This window comes from Monodelphis domestica, chromosome 1, assembly GCF_027887165.1.
Source record: "Monodelphis domestica isolate mMonDom1 chromosome 1, mMonDom1.pri, whole genome shotgun sequence".
NCBI classification, from domain to species: domain Eukaryota; kingdom Metazoa; phylum Chordata; class Mammalia; order Didelphimorphia; family Didelphidae; genus Monodelphis; species Monodelphis domestica.
Window position 1 is genome coordinate 229,147,201 of NC_077227.1, and position 20,685 is coordinate 229,167,885.

Genomic DNA, 20,685 nt, shown 5'->3' on the forward strand with positions numbered 1-20,685 from the left:
ACTTAGTATCATTAATCTGTATTGGTTTGAAAACAGAAGGGGTAGGCATTTGGGGTTAAGTGACTTCCTTATACAGTAATACAGCAAGGAAGTGTCTGAGGGCATATTTGAATTCAGGACATCCTGTCTCTAGGCCTTGGTCTCAGTTCACTGAGCCACTTGACTTCCTCCTCTAATTCTCTTTGAATTCATCTGTTTTCCTCATTTCTGATGTTACAGAAGTATTCCTCATACTTATATCCCACAACTTGTTCAGCCATTCTTCAATTGCTAAATGCCTATTTAGTTCCCAGTTTTTTTTTTTGTTCCTTCAAAAAGAGCTGCTATAAATATTTTTGTATTTTTCCTGTTTACTTTATCTTTTTGATGTTTAGATCTAGCAGAGCGGGTCAAGTGGTACATTTGAATCTCAAGTGTATGAAGTAAAATTTAAGAGTTTTTTAAATGTGCACTTCTCACTTTAGGATTGATTTGTAGCATTTTTTCCATATGGCCATAGTATTATTTCTTGCCCCAAGAACTGCCTATTCATATACTTTGACTATTTATTTATTGGGAAATGACTCTTACTATTAACTCTTACCTGTTCCTTATATGTAGTGGAGTTGAGACCTTTGCTAGAGAAACTTTGTGATAGCCTCCTAATTGGTCTCCTGGCCTCTAGTTTCTCCTAGCTCTGATCTGTTTTCCACATAGCTACCAAATTGATATTCCTAGAGCAGAGGGCTCCAGTTTTTTTTTTTTCAGCTGTAAAATGAGGGAATTGGAATAGATGACCTCTAAAGACTCTTCTAGTTTTAAAACGATGATGCTGTGATCTCTGCCGGCTGAATGTTGTCCCTTTAGCACTTTGAAGTCAACATGACCAAAATACCATTATCTTTACCCCCAAATCTGCCTCTGCATGTTATCCTTCTTATGATCAGCAGGTTCAAAACAGTGACATCATCCTTGACTCTTATTCCAAAATAAGTGTTTGATTCTATCTCTGCAGTCTTTCTCACATATTTTCCTTTCTTCTTACTCACTCTAACCCCAAGGGCTTATTACTTTTCACCAAGACACTGAAATAGATGACTGTAGGAGAGACATTGTGGTATCTTCTCAAAGTCGTGGCTTACTGTTGAATACTGCTTGTTTCCTATTACTGCCTTCATTGAGGGTGCCCTTCTCTCAAAGATTTGGTACAATGGGAGAGCAGACATGTAGGATGGTACTTTTTGGTGTTCTTTTGGTTGTCTTTTTTCAGACTAAGATTTTTTCCTACTCCTTTGGTATGTGAAAAAATTAATATACAGTAATACATGAGAAGCACATTTGAGAGGTGTCTTTTTTTATTTTGTCATTGTATTCATTTTACTTGTTAAGTATTTAATCTGTTTTTGTTGAAAGAAAATCGATTGCTATTTTTTGTTTTTTTATATATATGTTTTATTTCTTGAAAATTTTATTTAATTATTTAGACTATTTTCCCATGGTTACAAGATTCATGTTCTTTCCCTCCCCTGTCCCCAAACCCCTCCCGTAGATGGCATGCAATTCCATTGGGTTTTACATGGGTCATTGATCAAGACCTATTTCCATATTATTGCTAATTGCACCAGGGTAATTGTTTAGAGTCTACATCCCCAATAATATCCCCACTGAACCATGTGATCAAGCACTTGTTTTTCTTCTTTGTTTCTATTTCCACAGTTCTTCCTCTGAATGTGGATAGTGTTCTTTCTCACAAATCTAGAGAAATCCATTACATTTGATTGTGCCACAGTGTATCAATCTTAATGTGCAATGTTCTCCTGGTTCTGCTCCTCTCGCTCTGCATCACTTCCTGGAGGTCGTTCCAGTCTCCATGGAATTCCTCCACTTTATTATTCCTTTGAGCACAATAGTATTCCATCACCAACATATACCACAATTTGTTCAGCCATTCCCCACTCAGAGGGCATCCCTTCATTTTCCAATTTCCTCCCTCCCTCCACTTGTGTTTTGCTTAAAAATAAAAATCTATAGCTCCACTTAATGGATGGGATTACCAGTTCCATTCCAGAACTATATTTATGAAACTAATTGCTGATTGGATCAATAGAAGACTGGTGATACTAGTTTTTATTTTTTTTAAATATTTATTGATTGCCCTCTGGGCAGCCGTAGGGAAGAACACTGGGCTTAAGAGGATCTGGAGTCTGTCCTGGCTTTGTCAATGCCTTTGTGACTTTGGGCAATTCAATGCAATTCAGTTCAATAGGCAGTTATTAAGCACCTGCTCTGTTTAGCCTGAAATACAAATATAAAAATGAAAGCCCCAGCTCTCAGGGAGCTTAAATTCAACCTTAAAAGTTAACCATTAGTTTTCTCACCTGGACAGTGGAAATAATAGTCCTTGGTACCCTACATTCTGTGGTTTATTGTGCCGATTAAATGGAATGACATTTAAAGTACTTTGTAAACTGTAACACTGTTATTGTTATTTGGTGTCAGTTTCTGTTTTAAGGTAAAATATCAGTGTAGAATGACTGATGTTTGTTTTCTGTTTCATCCACAGACGATAGCCAGACAGTTAGCAGAAATTTTGTTAAGGGGTATGTGTGAACAGAGCTACTGGAATCCTCTGGAGGATGCTCCATACCAGTCACCTCTTGATGATCCCCTCAGGAAAGGAGCCAATACGAAAAACTACTCTCTCCACCGAAGAGCCCGAGTATACACAGGAGAAAAGTATGAAAGTTCTTTGTCTTCTCATTTTACACACTTGCTATTTAAGAGATGGGACTCAAAAATAGCAAATAATTTTAAAATCTGATTTTTAAAAAAAGGAAAGAAGGGCAGGTGTGGTTTGTGGCCCAGTAATCCTTGTTATTGAGGAGGCTGGTGGATTACTTAAGCTCAGGAATTCTGAGCTGCTTTCAGTGAGGCTTAAGCTGTTTGGGTGCCCACCTTGTCTGGTAATATAGTGAATCCCTGAACAGTATTTTGGTTGGGGGAAGGAGGGGTTGCATACCAAGTTGGTTTAAGAGGCGAAATGGCCCAGGCTATAAATGAAGCAGGTCAAAATTGCTGTATTGATTACTGATGGGTTCTGGCCTTTTGAGTAGCTGATATATTTCTACTCCGTGTGAGAGAGGGAGATCCACTCTCCAAAGGAGAAGGGGGTGGCAAGGTGAGAAAACCACTTCATTGCATTATTAATTTAATTTTAAGGGCTGTTTTTACATGAATTTATTCACTCAACAGATACTTGTTGAACATGAATGAGTGGTTAGAGTATGATTATGTAGACATTCAAGTACCTGTCTGTTACTCTTTCATCTGTCTTTGAGATTCTTACCTCTAACCTGCAGAAGGTCATACCTCAGACAGTGGCAAAGTTAATTGCCGCTAGCATTTTCCTCTTAAATAGTTATTGATGTTTTGAGCAAAAAAAAAAAATATTTTAGACAAGGTTGCCTGTGAGAAAAAGTGAGGAGGTAGAAGAGAAATGATTTATAGATAGACGATGTTGAACTTTAGGATTTTTTTTTTCACATTTTAGATTTGAAGGCCTTTTGAGTTGGGGAGAGTGAGTGGATGGGAAGGATATAGGCAGCTGTTATAGTCCTAACTCCTTCACCAGTCTTCCCACCGGGTTTTAGGTAACAGCCTCACAGTTCTGCACCTCCAGCCAGGGGAAGTAAGAGGAAGGCAAATAAGAAGGGAGTGGATTAGATGCAGCTAGACCCAGTAAACCACAGCAGGTGTGGATCAGCTTTTTATTCCTCCCTTTAATTTAACCCTTTGTCCTCCCTGGCCCTCCTGCAAAAGTCTCATTCTCATTCTAGTCATGGAAGTGAGTCTGGGTTCCTGGAGGCCATGCTGGCAGAGAGTAAGCTCTGATAGGATCTCATTGGCTGAAGATTTTAAGTACAGGCTCAGGGATGAATTGAATGTATCTTATGGAAGGACCAGATTGGCTGAGTTCAGACAAGCTCATCAGCAGAATACGGGCCACCCGAAAATGGACTTCTTTCAGTTATAGCAATTTATGAAATTGCCTATGAGGCCTACTTGTATTGGTGGAAAGAGTAATCACATTGATGAAATCACAGATTTCTTTAAACTCTTGGAAGAAGTTTGTGCTGGTAAAGTTTGAAGAAACTTCTGAGTGAACAGTAAAAGGGATTGGTAGGAAAGGGAAAAAGGACAAAGGTTAAATATAGTTCATCTAGATCTTTCACATCTTGCCTATTCTCCATTCTGACAAAGTGCAGAACAATTGGTCAGCATTAGTATATTAATTAAGATTTGGCCATACCATATTTTTAAAAATGCTATATTTATAGAATATTAGAATTGGAACAGATTTTAGAAATGTTGGAATTCAGCCTTTTATTTTTATAGAAAGAGAAAAAGGCCCCCAAAAGTTAACTTGACCAAAGTCATATAGTAGCAAATAGAACTAATTGTTTCCCAGGTCATCCAACTCCAAATCCATTGTTCTTCCTGCTTTGTCATCCAACATTTGGATTAATGCCCTTGTGCTAAATGCTGAAGAATTCCTTTATACTATAGTAGAATGTAGCAATTGAGATGGTAGAGCAGATAGTCATTTTGTGGGTGACTTCTGAAAAGAATTGGTAGCATTTGTCATTTCTCTTTGGTAGTGTCTTGTTCAGTTTGTCATTGATACAGACAAATATTCCGAACTTTTCTCTTAGTCTGTTTTAGTTTTGATGCTCCCCATCCCCTTTCCATTGCTTGGCTCTTTATTATTATGGATCTATCTATAAAGTTTGAAGTGGCTTGAGTTTTTTTCATGCCATTGTCAGTTTAAAAAAAAAACCCTTACCTTAATACTAAGTATCAGTTGCAAGATAGAAGAGCAGAAAGAGCTAGGCAATTGGGGTTCGGTGACTTGCTTAGGGTCACAGGCAGAAATTGATGCCATATTTTAACCCAGAAGCTCCTGTCTCCAGGCTTGGCTCTCTCTCTACTGAGCCACTTAACTGGCCCACCATTGTCACTTTAAAAATAAAAAGAGGTAGAGAAAAGTGAGTACTGTTTAGTGAGTACTGAGTTGAGAGACATGAGTTCATATCCCATTTTTATTATAGACCTCATTATGTGTCCTAGGCTAAGTTATAAGAGTGTGAGGTAGTCTGAGGATCTGAATTCAAATCTTAGCTTTGCCACATATGAAATGCACAAGTTTGGGCAATTCACCTTCTAGGTTTTTATTTCCTGGTATTAAAAAAAAAAAGGAATGCATACTCCCTGGATCTTGTAATTTCCTATTATCTCTGAATCTATGGTCCTAAAAGTCTCTGTACTTTTCTTCATTGAGCCTCAGTTTCCTCCACTAGATGTTCAAAAAAATCCTTTCCAACTTTGAATTCTGTGTTCTAAGTTTCTTTACTACTCTTAACATTCAATGTTTTATAGTTCCATATTCAGTTTCCTAAAAATGGTTTTTAGTTCTAGTACTTTATTACTCAGTATTTTTACAATTTTAGGGAAATTTGTTCTCTAAATTTTTTAATCAGCTTTTTTTTTGTCAGAAGGTTTTTTGGAAGGAATACCGAAATGAAAATTTGTGGAGAGATACACAGAGGCAAAGCATGGGAAAGCATACAGAAGCATAGAGTCTTCTATATTTGCTAACATTTTTTCTTAAATACCCTGTACCTTCTTAAAAAAGCTTCTTAATATACAAAGTGAACTGAACCTTTAAGAATTCAGTTTTCTTCATCCCTTCCCACCATCAGGCTTGATTGACACGTGGAGAGTTGTAAGCTTATTTTGGTATAATTTCAATATGACCTTGAATGTGTTGCTTCTTTAGGAGACTCACTTTCTTCTGTTAAACACTGAGGGGGGGCTAGACTATATGTTCTCTAAAGTGTCTTCAAGCTCAAATCTTCTTCAGTTCTGTGTTATACTAGCTTATGAAGATAAAATATTACTTCTTGCCATTGCTATTTAATTTCCTAAATAATACCATGTTTATTGTGAATTTGTACATTGACATTTTTTTAGTTGACAATAATTATAATAATAATTCCTTAATATAACCCTGGAGGGAGAGATCTACTAGTGAATCTTAAAGTAAAAAAAAAAGTTTATAGATCCAGTATAGACAAGGGAGAAGGGTAATATTCCGCAGATTGTCTTTCTTAGCATCTGGATTTTTTTTTTGCTTTTTGAGATGTGGTTGGTTGAATTTTGTTTCAGTATTTGGGATTTTTGAAGGGTAATAACAATTGATAACAGACTAAAGAATAGCACATCTACAATTCAGATCAAGTCTTCTCTTTTTTTGCTTACAATTCAAATAAAGCAAAATCAAAGTCTTTTATTATAGAGTAACTTTTATGTAGATGAGGAACTCCAAAACAGCACAGAGAAAATTCATTATAACCAGCTAGACAAAATACTGCTTAGTGGGACATCTGGATATAACTTTGTTTTCCTGAATCTTTCTTTGGAAAACTGTTTGTTAGAACAGGATTTTCTCTGTATGGATTTCTCATACTACCCTCTCCTGCCCACTGTTTCCCCAACATGAAATGTCTTAAAAGACATAACCTAATGGAAGAAATGTATTAGTGAAATTGACTAGTGAAATTAGTGTAATTAACAAATTGATAATAATTGAAAATTAACTAATTTTATATGCCTCTCTTTTAGCGACTCTACATTTGGAGTTCTTGTAGCTTAGAGAAAGCAAATTTTATTTAGATGAGTTTTTCTACTCTTGTTTGTTGATTACATAGCCATTATTTAAATGGCGATGGTGCACGGGCATTGTCAGGTGATACACAGAGGACTAAGTTTGGAGTGAGAGAACCTGGTTTAAAATGCTGGCCCTGTCATTTGCTGTATGACTTTAGATAAGTCATTTAATTTTTTTATATCTTAATGTGTTAGTCTGTCAAATGAGGAATTGCATTAGATGGCCTCTAAGGGACCCTTTAGCTCTGACTGTAGAGAGCTAATTCTTAATTATTTAGAGTTCTTTCCCCCATCCCTATCTGCTTCCCCCAGGGTATTATACAAATAACATAAAATTATACAGATTATTAAAATTCCTTATCTTCCATCTTAGAATTGATGTTGTGTATTGGTTCTAAGGCAGAAGAGTGGTAAGGGTTAGGCCATGAGAGTTAAGTGACTTGCCCAGGATCATACAGCTGGGAAGTGTCTGAGGCCAGATTTGAGCCCAGGACCTCCCTGTCTCTCTGTTCTTGACTCTCAATCCACTGAAACAGCTAGTTTTCCTGTACAACACCTTTTAAAATTTCTTTTCAGGCATCACTTGAATTTGACATTGTTCATTAGTGTCACCTCCATCAGAGGGGAAGGGCAAGTTAGAAGACATGGAATGAAATCAGTTAGTGAGTTACTTTCTAGGAACTCTGGGAAGCACAGTATTACTTTGAATTTGTGTATTGCAGAGGACTCAGATGGGATATGGAACATATACACAGACAACTGACAATATGATATCTCATTAAAATAAATGGGCAGTGTTCCTGATGATACAGTCTCATTTTAGCAGAAGCTATATTACCTGGAAATTATTGCTGGACATCTGAAATTTTTATGAAAATTATGGAAAGCCCAGCATTTGGAGGAGTAGCATTTATAAATGCAAAAATCCCCAATTACACAGAGTTGATTGCTTAAATAAGATCATGGCAAATTCCAAATGTTATATACCATTCATTATTTCCCCTCCCCTCACTTAAAAGTTGTACTAATAACTTTAAAAAAATAGCCTTTTCTGGTTGTTTCTAAGGTTAGGGTTCTTTTGTGACCTTTGCCCAAAATGGCTTCCACTCTAAATGTAACACTTCATAGCTATAGTCCCTGCCTCTCCAACAAAAGGAGAAAGGTGCAGTTTGTCATCTTTTCTAGGGCCAAGATTTAATCTTTCTCTTATATCCCATAAAAATTTTAATACTGTGAGGCAGAGTGTTAGATTTCAACATCTCAAAATCATAATGGGATTTCTAAAATATAAACAAAGAGATGACATTTTTTCCATATCCACCATGTCATTTTCCTTTAAATTTAAATTATCAAAATTTAAAAATACTTGTATTTGGCAGTGAATTCTAGAAAAAAATAAGAGTAAATTCTTATTTTGTCATTTCAGAAGGTGAAGTATAAGACTTGATTTCTCTAATTCACCAACTTTCTTAGGCAAATTATCTTATTCCAGTGGAAAAAATTTTATTCTTTTAAATCTGCCTGGAAACTTTGATTTAGTTACTGCTAATGGCTTTTAGATTGCTGTAGAATAGAAAGAAAGGGAGGGAAATTAATGAAATTAAAAGCCTGTAAATGCAAACAGTGAAATGTGGAAAGGTGAGACTAGTGCTACTTTTTGTTTTTTGTTATGTGATCTTGAGCAACAGGAAACTAAAAAGGCTTTCTGTTTTAGTTCAGGAATTGAAAGTTCAGTTTGATATTGTAATACAGACTACTTGCTTGCTACAGGTTGTATTGAATTGTATTGGTCTCAGAGTAAAGGGGGTCAATTTAAGATATTTAGGATAATTTTAAGGGAAAATAACTTAAATTCCTCAGTTGCCCTTTTTTATCCACAAAAAAATGGAAGAAGATAATAAACCAAAATAATATTAACATGCCTGCAATTTGTATGTTCTTCCATATGCATAGGAGGCTTGTTATTGGCACAATAGCATTTTATAACTAGGTCAATTTCTCTTTGTATAAAAGCAGGTACAGTCATGTGTGAATGAAATTCACTTTTGTAGCTGAGTGTGTGGTACTGTTTCCCTTCCATTAACATACATAAATACCATAGGATATTATTCCCAAACCAGTGAAATCCAAGCGTTTGTTGTTATTTGGCATTGTGAATGTAGAAATTTTCATTGTAATTTTTACTCTGCTTATAATAATGCATATTTCCATTATTCTAACATGGCTCTAGTAAGGTTAATATTTTGTTTTGTCTTGGCAGCATTTTTTGCCCCCAGGAGAATACTGAGGAAGCCCTGTTGTTGTTGCTGATTAGTGAATCAATGGTAAGTGTAATATAGATAATTCCTTTTTCTCCACTAGGATTTCCCTTTGGCCAAGGTGCTGGCCCTTTTATCAGGTGACTCAGTAGGGGTGTGATTCCTAGAGGGAGTGCTTCATATTATTATCTCTGGGAAGGTGCACTCATTAGTTCTGAGAGACCAATATAATTTCTCTTTTAGCTGTGTTTCCTGCATTGTTCAGACTCACTATCTTTGTCCTGGTCTGACTCTTTGCTGATATAAGACCCAGAGTTTCTTTGCCCAAGTCTTGACATCAATATAGTAGAGTGTAAATAAGCTGTACTATACCCATGGCAAAATTACAGTGTGTATTCTTTATCTAATCAACAACACATACCATTTTTAGAGAGCTATAATCATGGCCGTGAATATCAAGAACCATCCAAAGTAGGAAATTATAAAAGGGCAACTGTAAGGGAAGTGGGGAATGTGGATAGGGAAGGCACTTTTAATCATTTCTGTCTTGGTAATGGAGAAATTTGGGGATCAGTTCTAGGTCTACTAACCTTATTTATATTATTTGAACAGTGGCTGGTTGGAGCATCTCTTCCTCTTGCTAGCTCTTCCCTGAGTTATAGTTAAGCTATCAAATTAACAAGTCATATTTCCCCAACAGGACCTGGCCTATCCTGGCCAGGAACGTCTTGATATGTTGGATCTTAGAATGACCATGAGGTTGTAAATGAATGGAGTCTGGAATGAAGAAAACCTGAGTTCAAACCCAGCCTCAGCCACTTGCTAGCTATGTAACTTCGAGCAAGTCACTTAACCTTTGTTTTAATTTGCTTTAATTTCCTTGCTTGTAAAAGGGGGATAATAATAATAGCACCTACTCTCAGGGTTTTTAGGATCAAATGAGATAATATTTTTAAAGCACTTAGCACAGTGTCTGGCTCATAGTAAGCACAGTATGTTAGCAATTGTTGTCATTATCATCATCATCATCATCATCATCAGTTTGGAAATCCCTCTCAGTGTTGGCAGGTATATATTATTTTAAATAAATGTTTTTCTCTGAATATTCACTTTTCCCCAATGTGTAAATAGTAGGCAATATGGAACTGTTGTTATTATTGTTCAGTCATTCAGTCTTTGTGACCCCATTTGTTATTGCTTTGGCAAAGATACTGCAGTGATTTACCATTTTCTTCCTCAGCTGATTAACAGACAAATAGGATTAAGTGAATTGCCCAGGGTCCCCCAGCTAGTTAAGTGCCTAAGGCCAGATATGAATTCGGGAAGACTTATCATCCTGACTTCCAGCCTGGCATTCTATCCATCCTATCCTCTAGCTGCCCCAATAGAACTGTTTGCTCTTATGACCAAAACAGAGGTGATCAGTTTTGAGTATATTTGGTACAATAGAAATAATATTGAATTGTTATCCAACGTACTTGATATTCGTGGTATATAGAGGAAGGAGAGCTGGTTTGGGAATTAGATCTTTGTTTGAATCTTGGCTTTGCCACTTAGCTGTATGATCTTGGTTAGGCTGATTCTCATCTCTAAGCTCTAGTCACTACATAAAGAATAAGGGATTTATAGTGGGCGATCCTCTAGGAACTCTTTTAGTCCTAACATTCTGGAAGTGATAGCATTTTCGTGGTTGGCTAGTCGTTCAAATAGCATTCATTAAAAGCGCCCACTTTGTCACTCAACCAGTAAATATTTATTATGTGTCAAGCACTAAGTACTAGAAATTCAAAGAAAGGTAAAAGACATTTACTGCACTGAGAGCATAGAGTCTAATGGAGGAGACAACATGTAAACAACTGTGTACAAAGAAGATATAGATGGGATATATTGGAGATTATCCATAGAGGGAGAGCTCTATTTCTTAATCATCCATTGAATGCTAAGCACTGTTGTACTATGTATTGCAAGAATAGTGAGAGACATTAAAAACACAGGGAGACATTGCTCTCTTGCCCCCTTTTTTCATTCTGGTTGCTAATACAAAACATTTACATGAAAAGGGATCAGAATGATAGAATGACGAAGAGTTGGAAAGGAACTCTTGAGTTCTTCTAACCCAGGAACTTCTTTACCTGGATAGGTTTCAGGGATTCATAAACCTGGGTGGGGGAAAAATGTCTTTATTTCAGTATTATTGATTTCCATGGTAATCATATATATATATATATATATATATATATATATATATATATTTTTTTTTTTTTTTTTTATGTTTAAAAATATTCAGAGGGGCAGCTAGGTGGCTCAGTTGATGGAGAGCCAGTCCTGGAGGCAGGAAATGCTGGGTTCAAATTTGGCCTCAGACACTTTCTGTATGACCTAGGACAAGACACTTAACCCCTTACTTAAGTAACTTAAGCAATTAGCTTTTAGGGCTTTTTGGCCTTGGAACCAATAATTAGTATTGATTCTAAAATAGAAGGTAAAGGTTTAAAAACAATATTCAGAGAAAGAGTCTGTATGCTTCACTATACTAGGGGTCCATGACACAAAATAGGTCTAGCCTAATTTGTCTTAGTCTGCCTAGCACAATATTGACAGGTGGTTATCTGGTATTTATCTGGAGATCTACATTCAGTGAGGGGGAACCCATTCCCTTTAGAGACTCCATGACACATTGGGGCAACACTAATTATTAGGAAGATTTTTCTCTACATATAGCTTTAGTCTATACCCTGTCTGCAACTTCTACTCAATCCTCTTAATTTTGCTCTCTGAAGTTAAATAAAGAAGTTTTGATGCCTCTTCTATGTAAAACCCATCAAATACTTGCAGACTGTTATCATATAAAGTCTATCTGTCAGCTCCTTCATTTATACAGTATACCTCTCATTTTATTATATATTTATTAGTTATGTTGCTGTCAGTGAATCCTTGTTGATTCATATTTAACTTTTAGGCTAGCCAGGTGCTACTTTCCCTGATCTTTTTTATAGGAATGCTTATCTAGGTATATCTTCCCTGTCTTGTACAATTTGGAGCACTACATTTTAATAATGACATTGATAAGATAGAGACTGTCCAGAGGAGAGTGACCAGAAGAGTGAAAGATGTTAGCGTGGGGATATTTAACCTGAGAAAGAAGACTTTGGGAAGAAAGTAAATATTTAAAAGACTGTCATATGGAATTATGAGTTAGACTAGTTCTTCTTGGCCCTAGAAGACAGAACTAGGAAAACCGATTTAGGCTTGATATTAGAAAAAAATTTCAAAAAAAAATAAGTAGAACTGATTGTCATCGTACTTAGTGGGTCCTTTATCTTTAAGTCTTCAGAAAAATTACTGAATCATCACTTGCTAGAAAGGGAAGTTGTTTTTTTCCTAACTCTCCAGTTTGTAATTCTGATTCTTTTTAAATTGGTAGATAAAACTTTACATATATTCTTGTTAAATTTTATATTATTTGATTAGGCCCTTTATTTTATCTTGTTGACATCTTCTTTGGATCCTGGCTTTGTCATATATTCTACATGTCAACCATTATGTGGTTGATAGGCATACTTTTTGGACCTCTATCCAAGACATTGTTAAAAATTTTGAACATCACAAAGTTAAGGACAGTTTTTTGGCTACTTTACTATTACTAATTATTCTCCGAATCTAGGTGTCTGACTAATTCTGAACCCACCAATAACCTAGGACTCATTTCTTCATATTGCCCACAAATGTAGTAGGAGCAACTTTGTCAGATGCTTTGCTGAATTTTGGTAAACTATGTCTACAGAGCATTTCTTTGGCCACCTCCTGACCTAGATATTGTGCTAAAATAAAAAGAAATGGAGTTAGGCTTTATGACCTGTCTTTCATGGAGCTACAATGCTTTGAGTGATCAGTCACTGCTTTTCACTTCCCTGATGGGTTGAAGGATTTTCCCAAGAGGACAAATCAAGTTTTTTTCAGCCTCATCTCTCCTTAAATAATTGAGACCCATTTGCCCCTCTTCACAATTTTTCAAACAGAATACAGAAGAATTGGTTAAATGGAGAATAAAGAAATGAATGGCATTAATCAGGGAAATTACTTTGTCTTTATTAAAAACTTTATTAAAAATCATGTTTGTAGGCTCCAGATATCTTTGTCAGTTCTTTGTTTTTTTGCTTGTCTTTTCCATCACTGAAATTAATCATCTCAGAAAGTAAAAAGCTGTTATCTTTGCCTACTTTTGCTTCTCACTCTTTGACCATTTGAGAACTCAGGAATAATTTGTGTTCTGTTCTTTCCCTAAAATTTTCTTGGTCTAATAACCTTAAAACATTTTATAGGTTATTCTTTGATTGAGATTATTTCACATTAGACTTTTAGGCAATAATACCTTCATACTAAGCTCTTAGTCTTTGCTTGACCAAACTTAATTTATCTGGCCCCAAAGGCAGTATGTCAGCTTAGGGGAAAGGTTATGTATTTAATTTAATCTTCTTTATCTTTAATTGAATAGATGCTAACTAGTAGCCTTTAAAGTTCAGGGGACTTTGTGTCAGTAAGTTTTGAAACTATCAAAAAAGATTTTTGGTTTTGGTAACGTTTCCACTATATAGTAAAATCTATTAATACTATTAGACACTTATGTCAAATGATGCCTTGGTTAGACATCAGAGCAACAGGATCCTACCCAAGATGTTTATGTACTTTATCTGGTAATCCTTCCATACTTAGAATTGATGTAGAACTTAGTAGAAATTGCAATTTTACCATCAAGAGAACTTTTTTCCATCTCAGCACTGTTTTTCAGTTTATAAACAGGAAATAAATGTGTTCGACTTTAGAGTCAGAATGAACATTATTCTGTTTTTTAGTGGCTGAGTAAATGGAATATAGTTTTTATGGCACTTACTATTAGCTATCAAACATAAATTAGCTATTAGACCCTCCATTCAGAAGAAATAAGTTTAGAATTGAGTTGCTGTCTGTCATGTTATATTATTTTTTGACTGATTCATCTTTCTATAAAATGAAGAAGATTATCAAACCTATAGCTGTATAATGGTAACTTATACAACTACCTTAATTGTTGGAAATCTAATGCTCACAATGGTGTTGGAAAATACACATTATATATTTGTAAACACAGATTCCTGAACACTTCGTTTTTAAGTTAAAAAACAACATTTGGTGCAACTTGATATCTGATAAGGCCTCTAATTATGATCTTCTTTTAAATATCAGAATTACTGCAGTTTTTTTTCTCTTCAGAGTAATTGTTTTAGTATAGATAGCATCAATTTAAAAAAAAAAAAAGATAAGATTGTTTCTAGCAAGTCTTGCTTAGTTAATCCAGCATTTCTTTTCCTAGCTTAGAATTGACACCTGGATCAGGAAAACTTATGATGAAATTTCAAGATGAGGCCTGCTCTAACAAGAAGTGATTCACTAAATGAGAAGTGCCCTGATTATTTTTTATTCTAACTTTTATATTTCAGAGAAGGGAGTTTTGAAGCCAAATCCATACTGATCTATGGTGCTAACAGTAAATTCCAAGGAGTTGGTGCTGAAAAGAAAGGCAGTTCCTTCTTAGTGGGAGGCAGAGTTGGTAAGCAGGCTTTCAGAATGGCATGAAGGAAGGAGAACATCAAAATGGCCATCTATCTGACCCCAGAGCTTACTTCCCATACCACTTGAGAACATAGCCCTGGAGGTCTTCTGTGTACTTGTATTGATCGAGAGTTATGAGATATTGAGAGACCAGGCCTGTTAAATAAAGGCAGAGGGTACCAAATTTCAATCATTTTGTTCCTTCTAGAAGGAAAGGGGAAAAGGAGCCATTTCATCTACAATACAATGTCTCTGTAGGAATCTGCAGAATAATCAAATTTGAATGATAATGAAAACCAGTTGGTTATAAAGAGAATTTGCTTTCTAGATAGATGAGATTAAGCTTGAATGTATTTCTGTGCTAAGCTATAGAGACATTAAAGTAGAAAGGTGTTCTCTGTGGTATTATTTAAAAAAATGCTCACCTCTTTCTATTGTAAGTCAAGTCTCTTTTGCTCTCTTGTAATCCATATTGAATTATGTTTTGACTCGTGGTTTATTATGGTGAAGACCCTAGAAGCATAGTACCATAGATTTAGAGTTGTGAGAGACCTCTGAGGCCATCTGGTCCAATCTCCATATTTTACTGGTGAGGAACTTGGGTCTGACAAGGTTAAAGGCCTTGCTCAAAGTCACAACAGAGTAAGGAATGTGAGTGTTGCATAGCTATAAAGATTTTGTCACAGAGGGGAAAGAAAAACAAATCTCTGCCAGACCTGCTGATTCAAAAGCACCATTTCATGGTGGAAGTTGTGGGGGGTTAGGAATCTTTCCTTCCTCTTCTTCCCTTCTTTCCTCTTTTCTTTCCTTCCCTCAGAAGAAAAGTGTCAACTAAATGTTAGATGTTGGTAATCTGGCAAATGGATGTGCAGTTCTGCTCTCCTAAAACAACAATATGCATGCAAGGATTCCATAGGTGCCTTTATGCATCCAGGGGAATTATTTTGCTTTGTATTAACTTTAAGTAACTTCTTGTAGTTATGTGACTTAAGTATTAGCAGTCTTTTGAATCACAGCCCCACTAATTCAATGTGAGAAATCAAGATGTTTGTGTGCAGAATGGTACATTTGTAATCTGATGGCCAGTTTTCAATTGCCATGGGTGAATTTACATCCCCTTTTCCTCATTTAATTCAAGATTGATCTGTATGTTTTTTGCTCTAGGAGCATTTTTATGAAGAGTTTTTATAAACAGTAGATATTTAATCTATGTACTGACCTTTCTCAAAGCTCTTTTTCTTGATGTTCTCAGGCAAACCGGGATGCTGTATTGAGCAGGATTCCAGAGCATAAAAGTGACCGCATCATCAGTTTACAAAGTGCATCTGTGGTCTATGATCTATTGACTATAGCTTTGGGAAGAAGAGGCCAATATGAAATGCTATCAGAGGTATGACTTGTAAGTTGATGTTGTCAGTTTAGTGGGTGCAACTTTGAAAACCAGATGTATTTATGTATGATTAAGCTGTCATTTTCCTGAAAATATATATGATAGTCAGCAGACTTCTCTCCTGGAGAATTTCTAAAGTACATTCATCTTCCAGTGTAATTTCCATGATAATCAAGGGACTTTCTGGATTGTAGGTTACTAATTTTTATGTGAGATAGAATTTTTAGGAACATCACTTCAGGGTCAGCAAGGTGGCCAAGTGGATAGAGTAGCCAGACCTGGAGATGAGATTTTGGGTTCAAATCTGGACTCAAGACACTACTTAGCTATGTAACCCTAGAGTAGTCACTTAATCCCTATTGCCTAACTTTTGCTGCTTTGTTCCACTTAATATAAATGTTAAGACAGAGGGTAAGGGTTTAAAAAATATCATTACAGAGCTTCTGATGAGATTAGCACTTACAAACACAGTGTTTTCAAATTTGGATCTTTAAGGTACAATCTTGAACAGGATACCAGAGTACAACATTACAAGATCATCAGTTTGTAGTGTCTTCTGACCTTTTTATTTGTTAGGAAATTACATAGTCATTTAGCTTTTATTAGATATTTCTGCATAGAGTTTTGAGTTTTCAAACTTCAGAAAAAGATGATTAATCTTAGTTCACCTCTGTCTCAATTAGCACAGCTTGCATGCTGAGCAAGGCATCAAATTTATGGCTAGATATGAGCTAGATAAATTTTCAGGTAATTTTGGCTTTTCTCTTTGGGATTAAAAAAACTATGTTTTGAAAATAATTAGATTTCTATGTTTATTTTCCCTTTAAAATTTTCCATCCATTGCTATAGCCTCTTCACAGAAGATATAAACAAAATATCAGAGTGAATTAAATCAAATTTGTTCCCCTGTTGCAGCTTTGAGATCCCTCTAGTGTATTTGTACATTAAACAGAGGCTGAGAAAGAACAGATGGAGCCTTGCATGGCTTAGGTCTTTCTTATATTTGGGTTTTTGACTATACAAAATCATGGTTAGCCATTCTTTGGGGAAAAAAAATCACATCTGTGACTGTGTAAAGCAGTAGTCAGATGTCTCTGCTGTAATCGTGACTCATTGTCCCTAGACTTAAGCCATCCTTGGGAATGTGTTGTGTTCTGTCTAAGGAGCTAATTAATACGAGAGAATCCATTATAATTTACCAACAAGAATATTTTACAATGGATGATCACTACAAGATTATTTCAATAGGCCCACATACTATCTCTGATCCAGATGGTTTGATGTAATAGCAAGGAAAGTTGTACTTACCTGTGGAAAATCCTCTTGTGGAAATGGTTAGCAACCTAATATGCCCTTATTGGCAGATTTGCTTCATAGTCAGATTTTTTTAAGAGGACATCTAATATCTTTTAACATGCCTTTTTAAGATGACAGATTTTAAAATTTCTCTAACTTAACCCTTGAAAAATTTCCCAGGTTTCTAAGTTTCAAACTAATGTTGAATATGGTTTTAACATGATAATTAACATGTACAATAATTTCACTTTAAGATTTTAGTTATTAAAACTTTATAAAGCTTTAGTTTTACTTGTATCTGAATTTAGTCTGAGGTGACTAAATTTTGCTTTTTGCTGGCTTACTGCCTTCCTGCATTTTGACTTTTCTTCATTTCCCAAATGATTTGAGAGAGATTGCTGTAGTCTTAGCAGCATTCCACTGAGAAAAGATCAGAACTAATGCAGAAATCTCCTTTCAGTATTGAATTCTCAAAGCTTATCTTCACCAAGATGATTTTTCATTATGGTTTCAAATGTAGTTTCCATCATGTAATGAGGATCTGTTGACTAATTCACTTGTCTTGATTTAGTAATTTTCCTCTGTCCTCCAAATTAAAAGAACTTAACTCTTGTTCCTTGCAAGTGCCGTGTTTAAAATGGGCAAGTGCTCTTCATCTTTGCCTCCATACTTAAGTGATTAGAAGTGTTTATCTCATTTGGTGCCTTGTTACCTTATTGATTATAATTGTCTTTGAGATTCCTGCAAGTTCTCTAACTGACTTTTTTATTTCTGCACTTTAGAAGTGTCAGAAATGAGACACTGCATGAAAAGACTGAGGCCATCTACCTTGAGCTCCCATCCTCCATAGATCAAAATATTTTTTCATCTTTCTTCTTTGCTATATTACAGAAGTTGAGGTATCTCTTTGCCATTGTTAACCATTATCCCGTGCCCTTAATGCATTTCTTTCCTAGCTTTTTTAAGAACCTGTGTTCACACTTTTTCTTTCTGTCTCTCCATCTGTCTGTATCTCTCTCCCTTTCATTATATCTTTTCCTGCTGCCTAATACACTCAGATCTTCTCCTTAAACAAACAGAAGTCTTTCTTTAATGTTGCCCTCCTCTGAAACTTAATGTCCTAAAGTATCTCTTCTCTTTATTTCTGAATTTTAATAAAAAACAATCTACTTTTGTAATCTCTGCTATACAATTTATTCAGTTCTCAACCCCTTAAAGTCTGACTTCCATCTCTGTCACTCAGCTGAAAACTACTCTTTCAGTCATTAGAAACTCTTGCCAGATATGATGGATTTTGCTCAGGCTTAATTTTGTTGTAGCTTTGGACATTATGGACTTTCTTTTTTCTGGATAGTACCTCCTCCCTAGGTCCATATGACTATTCTTTCCTCATTTTTCTTTCTCTTTAAGCATTTCCTCTTGGTCTTCTCTTGGTTAATTTTGTCTTTTCATCTCTTCTAAGGGTAGTTATCTCTTAAGGCTTTTCTCTTTCTGCTGGTTTTCAGTTGGTAATCTCATATGCTCCTATATCTTTTAATAACTCCCAGGTCTGCATAGTTGATTTTACTCTCTCTGCTCAGGTCTGATCTTAAATCTCCAACTGTTGGGGTGGAGTAAAGATGGTGGCTTAGTAGCAGCAAAAGACAAATGCTTTGACTATCCTTCCATACTAATCTTTTAAAAGCACTTCAAAAAAGACAAGAATCTAAATTCAACAACAAGACAGAGTTAGGGGGCTCTCCCATTGAATACGACTTGCAAGGTCTGTAGAGAGAGTTGATTTTCATGGGATAAGGGGGAAGCAGAAGCAAACTGCACACATAGCAGTTCTGACCATTGACCCTCCCCCCCGCCCCTTCCCCGCAAGCTACTGCACTGAATTCTGTGATTGGGCATAGGCTAACTTCAAGATCCCATGGTGGGGGCTACACTAGCAAAAGAGCACCTCAGACCCACCCCTTGAAGGTCTTGGCACTAGCCTGTAGTGAAGATCAGAAGACCATCTTGCTCGGCACTTTCAAGCTAGCTTCTACGGCTGTGTTGAAGACTTAGCCCCAGGACAAATTAGCTCACCTTGCCTGATTCTGCAAAACAGAAGAGAAGAGACAGAATTGGCAAGCAGGTTGCAGAATTCCTAGTCCATTGGCCAAAATAAAAAAAAAAGCTGGGAAAATGAGCAAACAAAAGAAAAACCATATAACTTGAAAACTTTTATGGGGAAAAAGAGTGAAGAGTAGAACCAACAGAGGATGATGTGATTCAAGCAAAAGGAAAACTTAGAAAAAACCCAACAAAAACTGGAATTGGTCTCACACTCTGGAAGAACTCAAAAAAGGCATTGAGAAATCATTTAAGACAGGTTGAAGAAAAGTGGGAAAGAAATAAAGTAGTGCAAAAAGAAAATAACAGCTTAAATAACAAAATCAGTCAATTGGAAAAAGAGGCACAAAAATCCAGTGAAGAAAAAAAGTTTCTCAAATCTCCAACTATCTTCTAGACATTTCCATGTGGATATCCTGATAGTACCTCAAACAATAACAGTAAACCTATATAAATTTAAAACTAAGCTCATCATTTTGTTCCCTGCCTGGTCCTTATCCAAACTTCCCTGTCTGCTAACCAGCCAAGTCAGAATTTTAATATTATTTTTGAGTCCTTCTTCTTCCTCACTCTTACATATATGTTGCCTGTTATTGATACTAGGATAGGTAGGTGTTGCACAGTGGATAGAGCACCAGGCCTAGAATCAGGCCTACCTGAATTAAAATCTGTCCTCAGACACATACTAGCTATGTGACCCTGAGAAAGTCAAATACCCTTGTTTGCTTCAGTTTCCTCATCTTCTAAACGAGCATCTAAAAATTAGCTGGTGAAGTAGCAAATCATCAGTTCAGTATCTTTGTTAACAAAATCCCAAAGGAGTCACAAAGAGTCAGGCATGACTGAAATGACTGAAGAACAACATTATTGATACTGTTCTGTATGATAACTCTTTAATCTGTTTTTCCCATGCCCTTTTCTTCCACCTCTTCCACTCATACTCCTACCACTTAGACCTTTAGAACCTTGCCTAGTCTGTTGTCATAGCCTTCTAACTGGTTAAATGGCTTATTAAATGGTTAAACTGGTTAAAATGGCTAATTGGGTGGGGGAGAATAAGTAGGGTGAGACTTTCCTGAGTGAATTCAATTCACCATGGCAAAATGAAATAACTTCCCTAGTTGCTGAAAGAATTGTTGGATTTGCTTGCTCAGCTGTTAGCAATAATCTTGAAATTTCTGGAGAGGTATCCTCAAACTATTTTCCTATATATTACTTTCCTTTCACAGGTAAATTCTAAGAAAAATCTGTCTAGTCTTAGTTTCTCTAAGTCTTTTCCTCTCGCTTATCAGTTTTTTGGAATTTGTCTTCTGACCTCATCACTCAGCTCTTCAAAGTAATCAGTGA

The 20,685-nt window shown here is 35.9% G+C and overlaps 1 protein-coding gene across 9 annotated transcripts in view; it reads left to right on the forward strand.

The window, feature by feature from the left end:
• TTC7B (tetratricopeptide repeat domain 7B) overlaps positions 1-20,685 on the forward strand; it is a 353,505-nt gene that overhangs the window by 118,489 nt on the left and 214,331 nt on the right. For all 9 annotated transcript variants that reach the window (XM_056810528.1, XM_056810526.1, XM_056810525.1 and 6 more), the window contains 3 exons: positions 2,543-2,715; positions 8,966-9,029; positions 15,805-15,942. In XM_056810528.1, the coding sequence (XP_056666506.1) occupies positions 2,543-2,715; positions 8,966-9,029; positions 15,805-15,942 (375 nt within the window). The remainder of the gene's footprint in view (positions 1-2,542; positions 2,716-8,965; positions 9,030-15,804; positions 15,943-20,685) is intronic.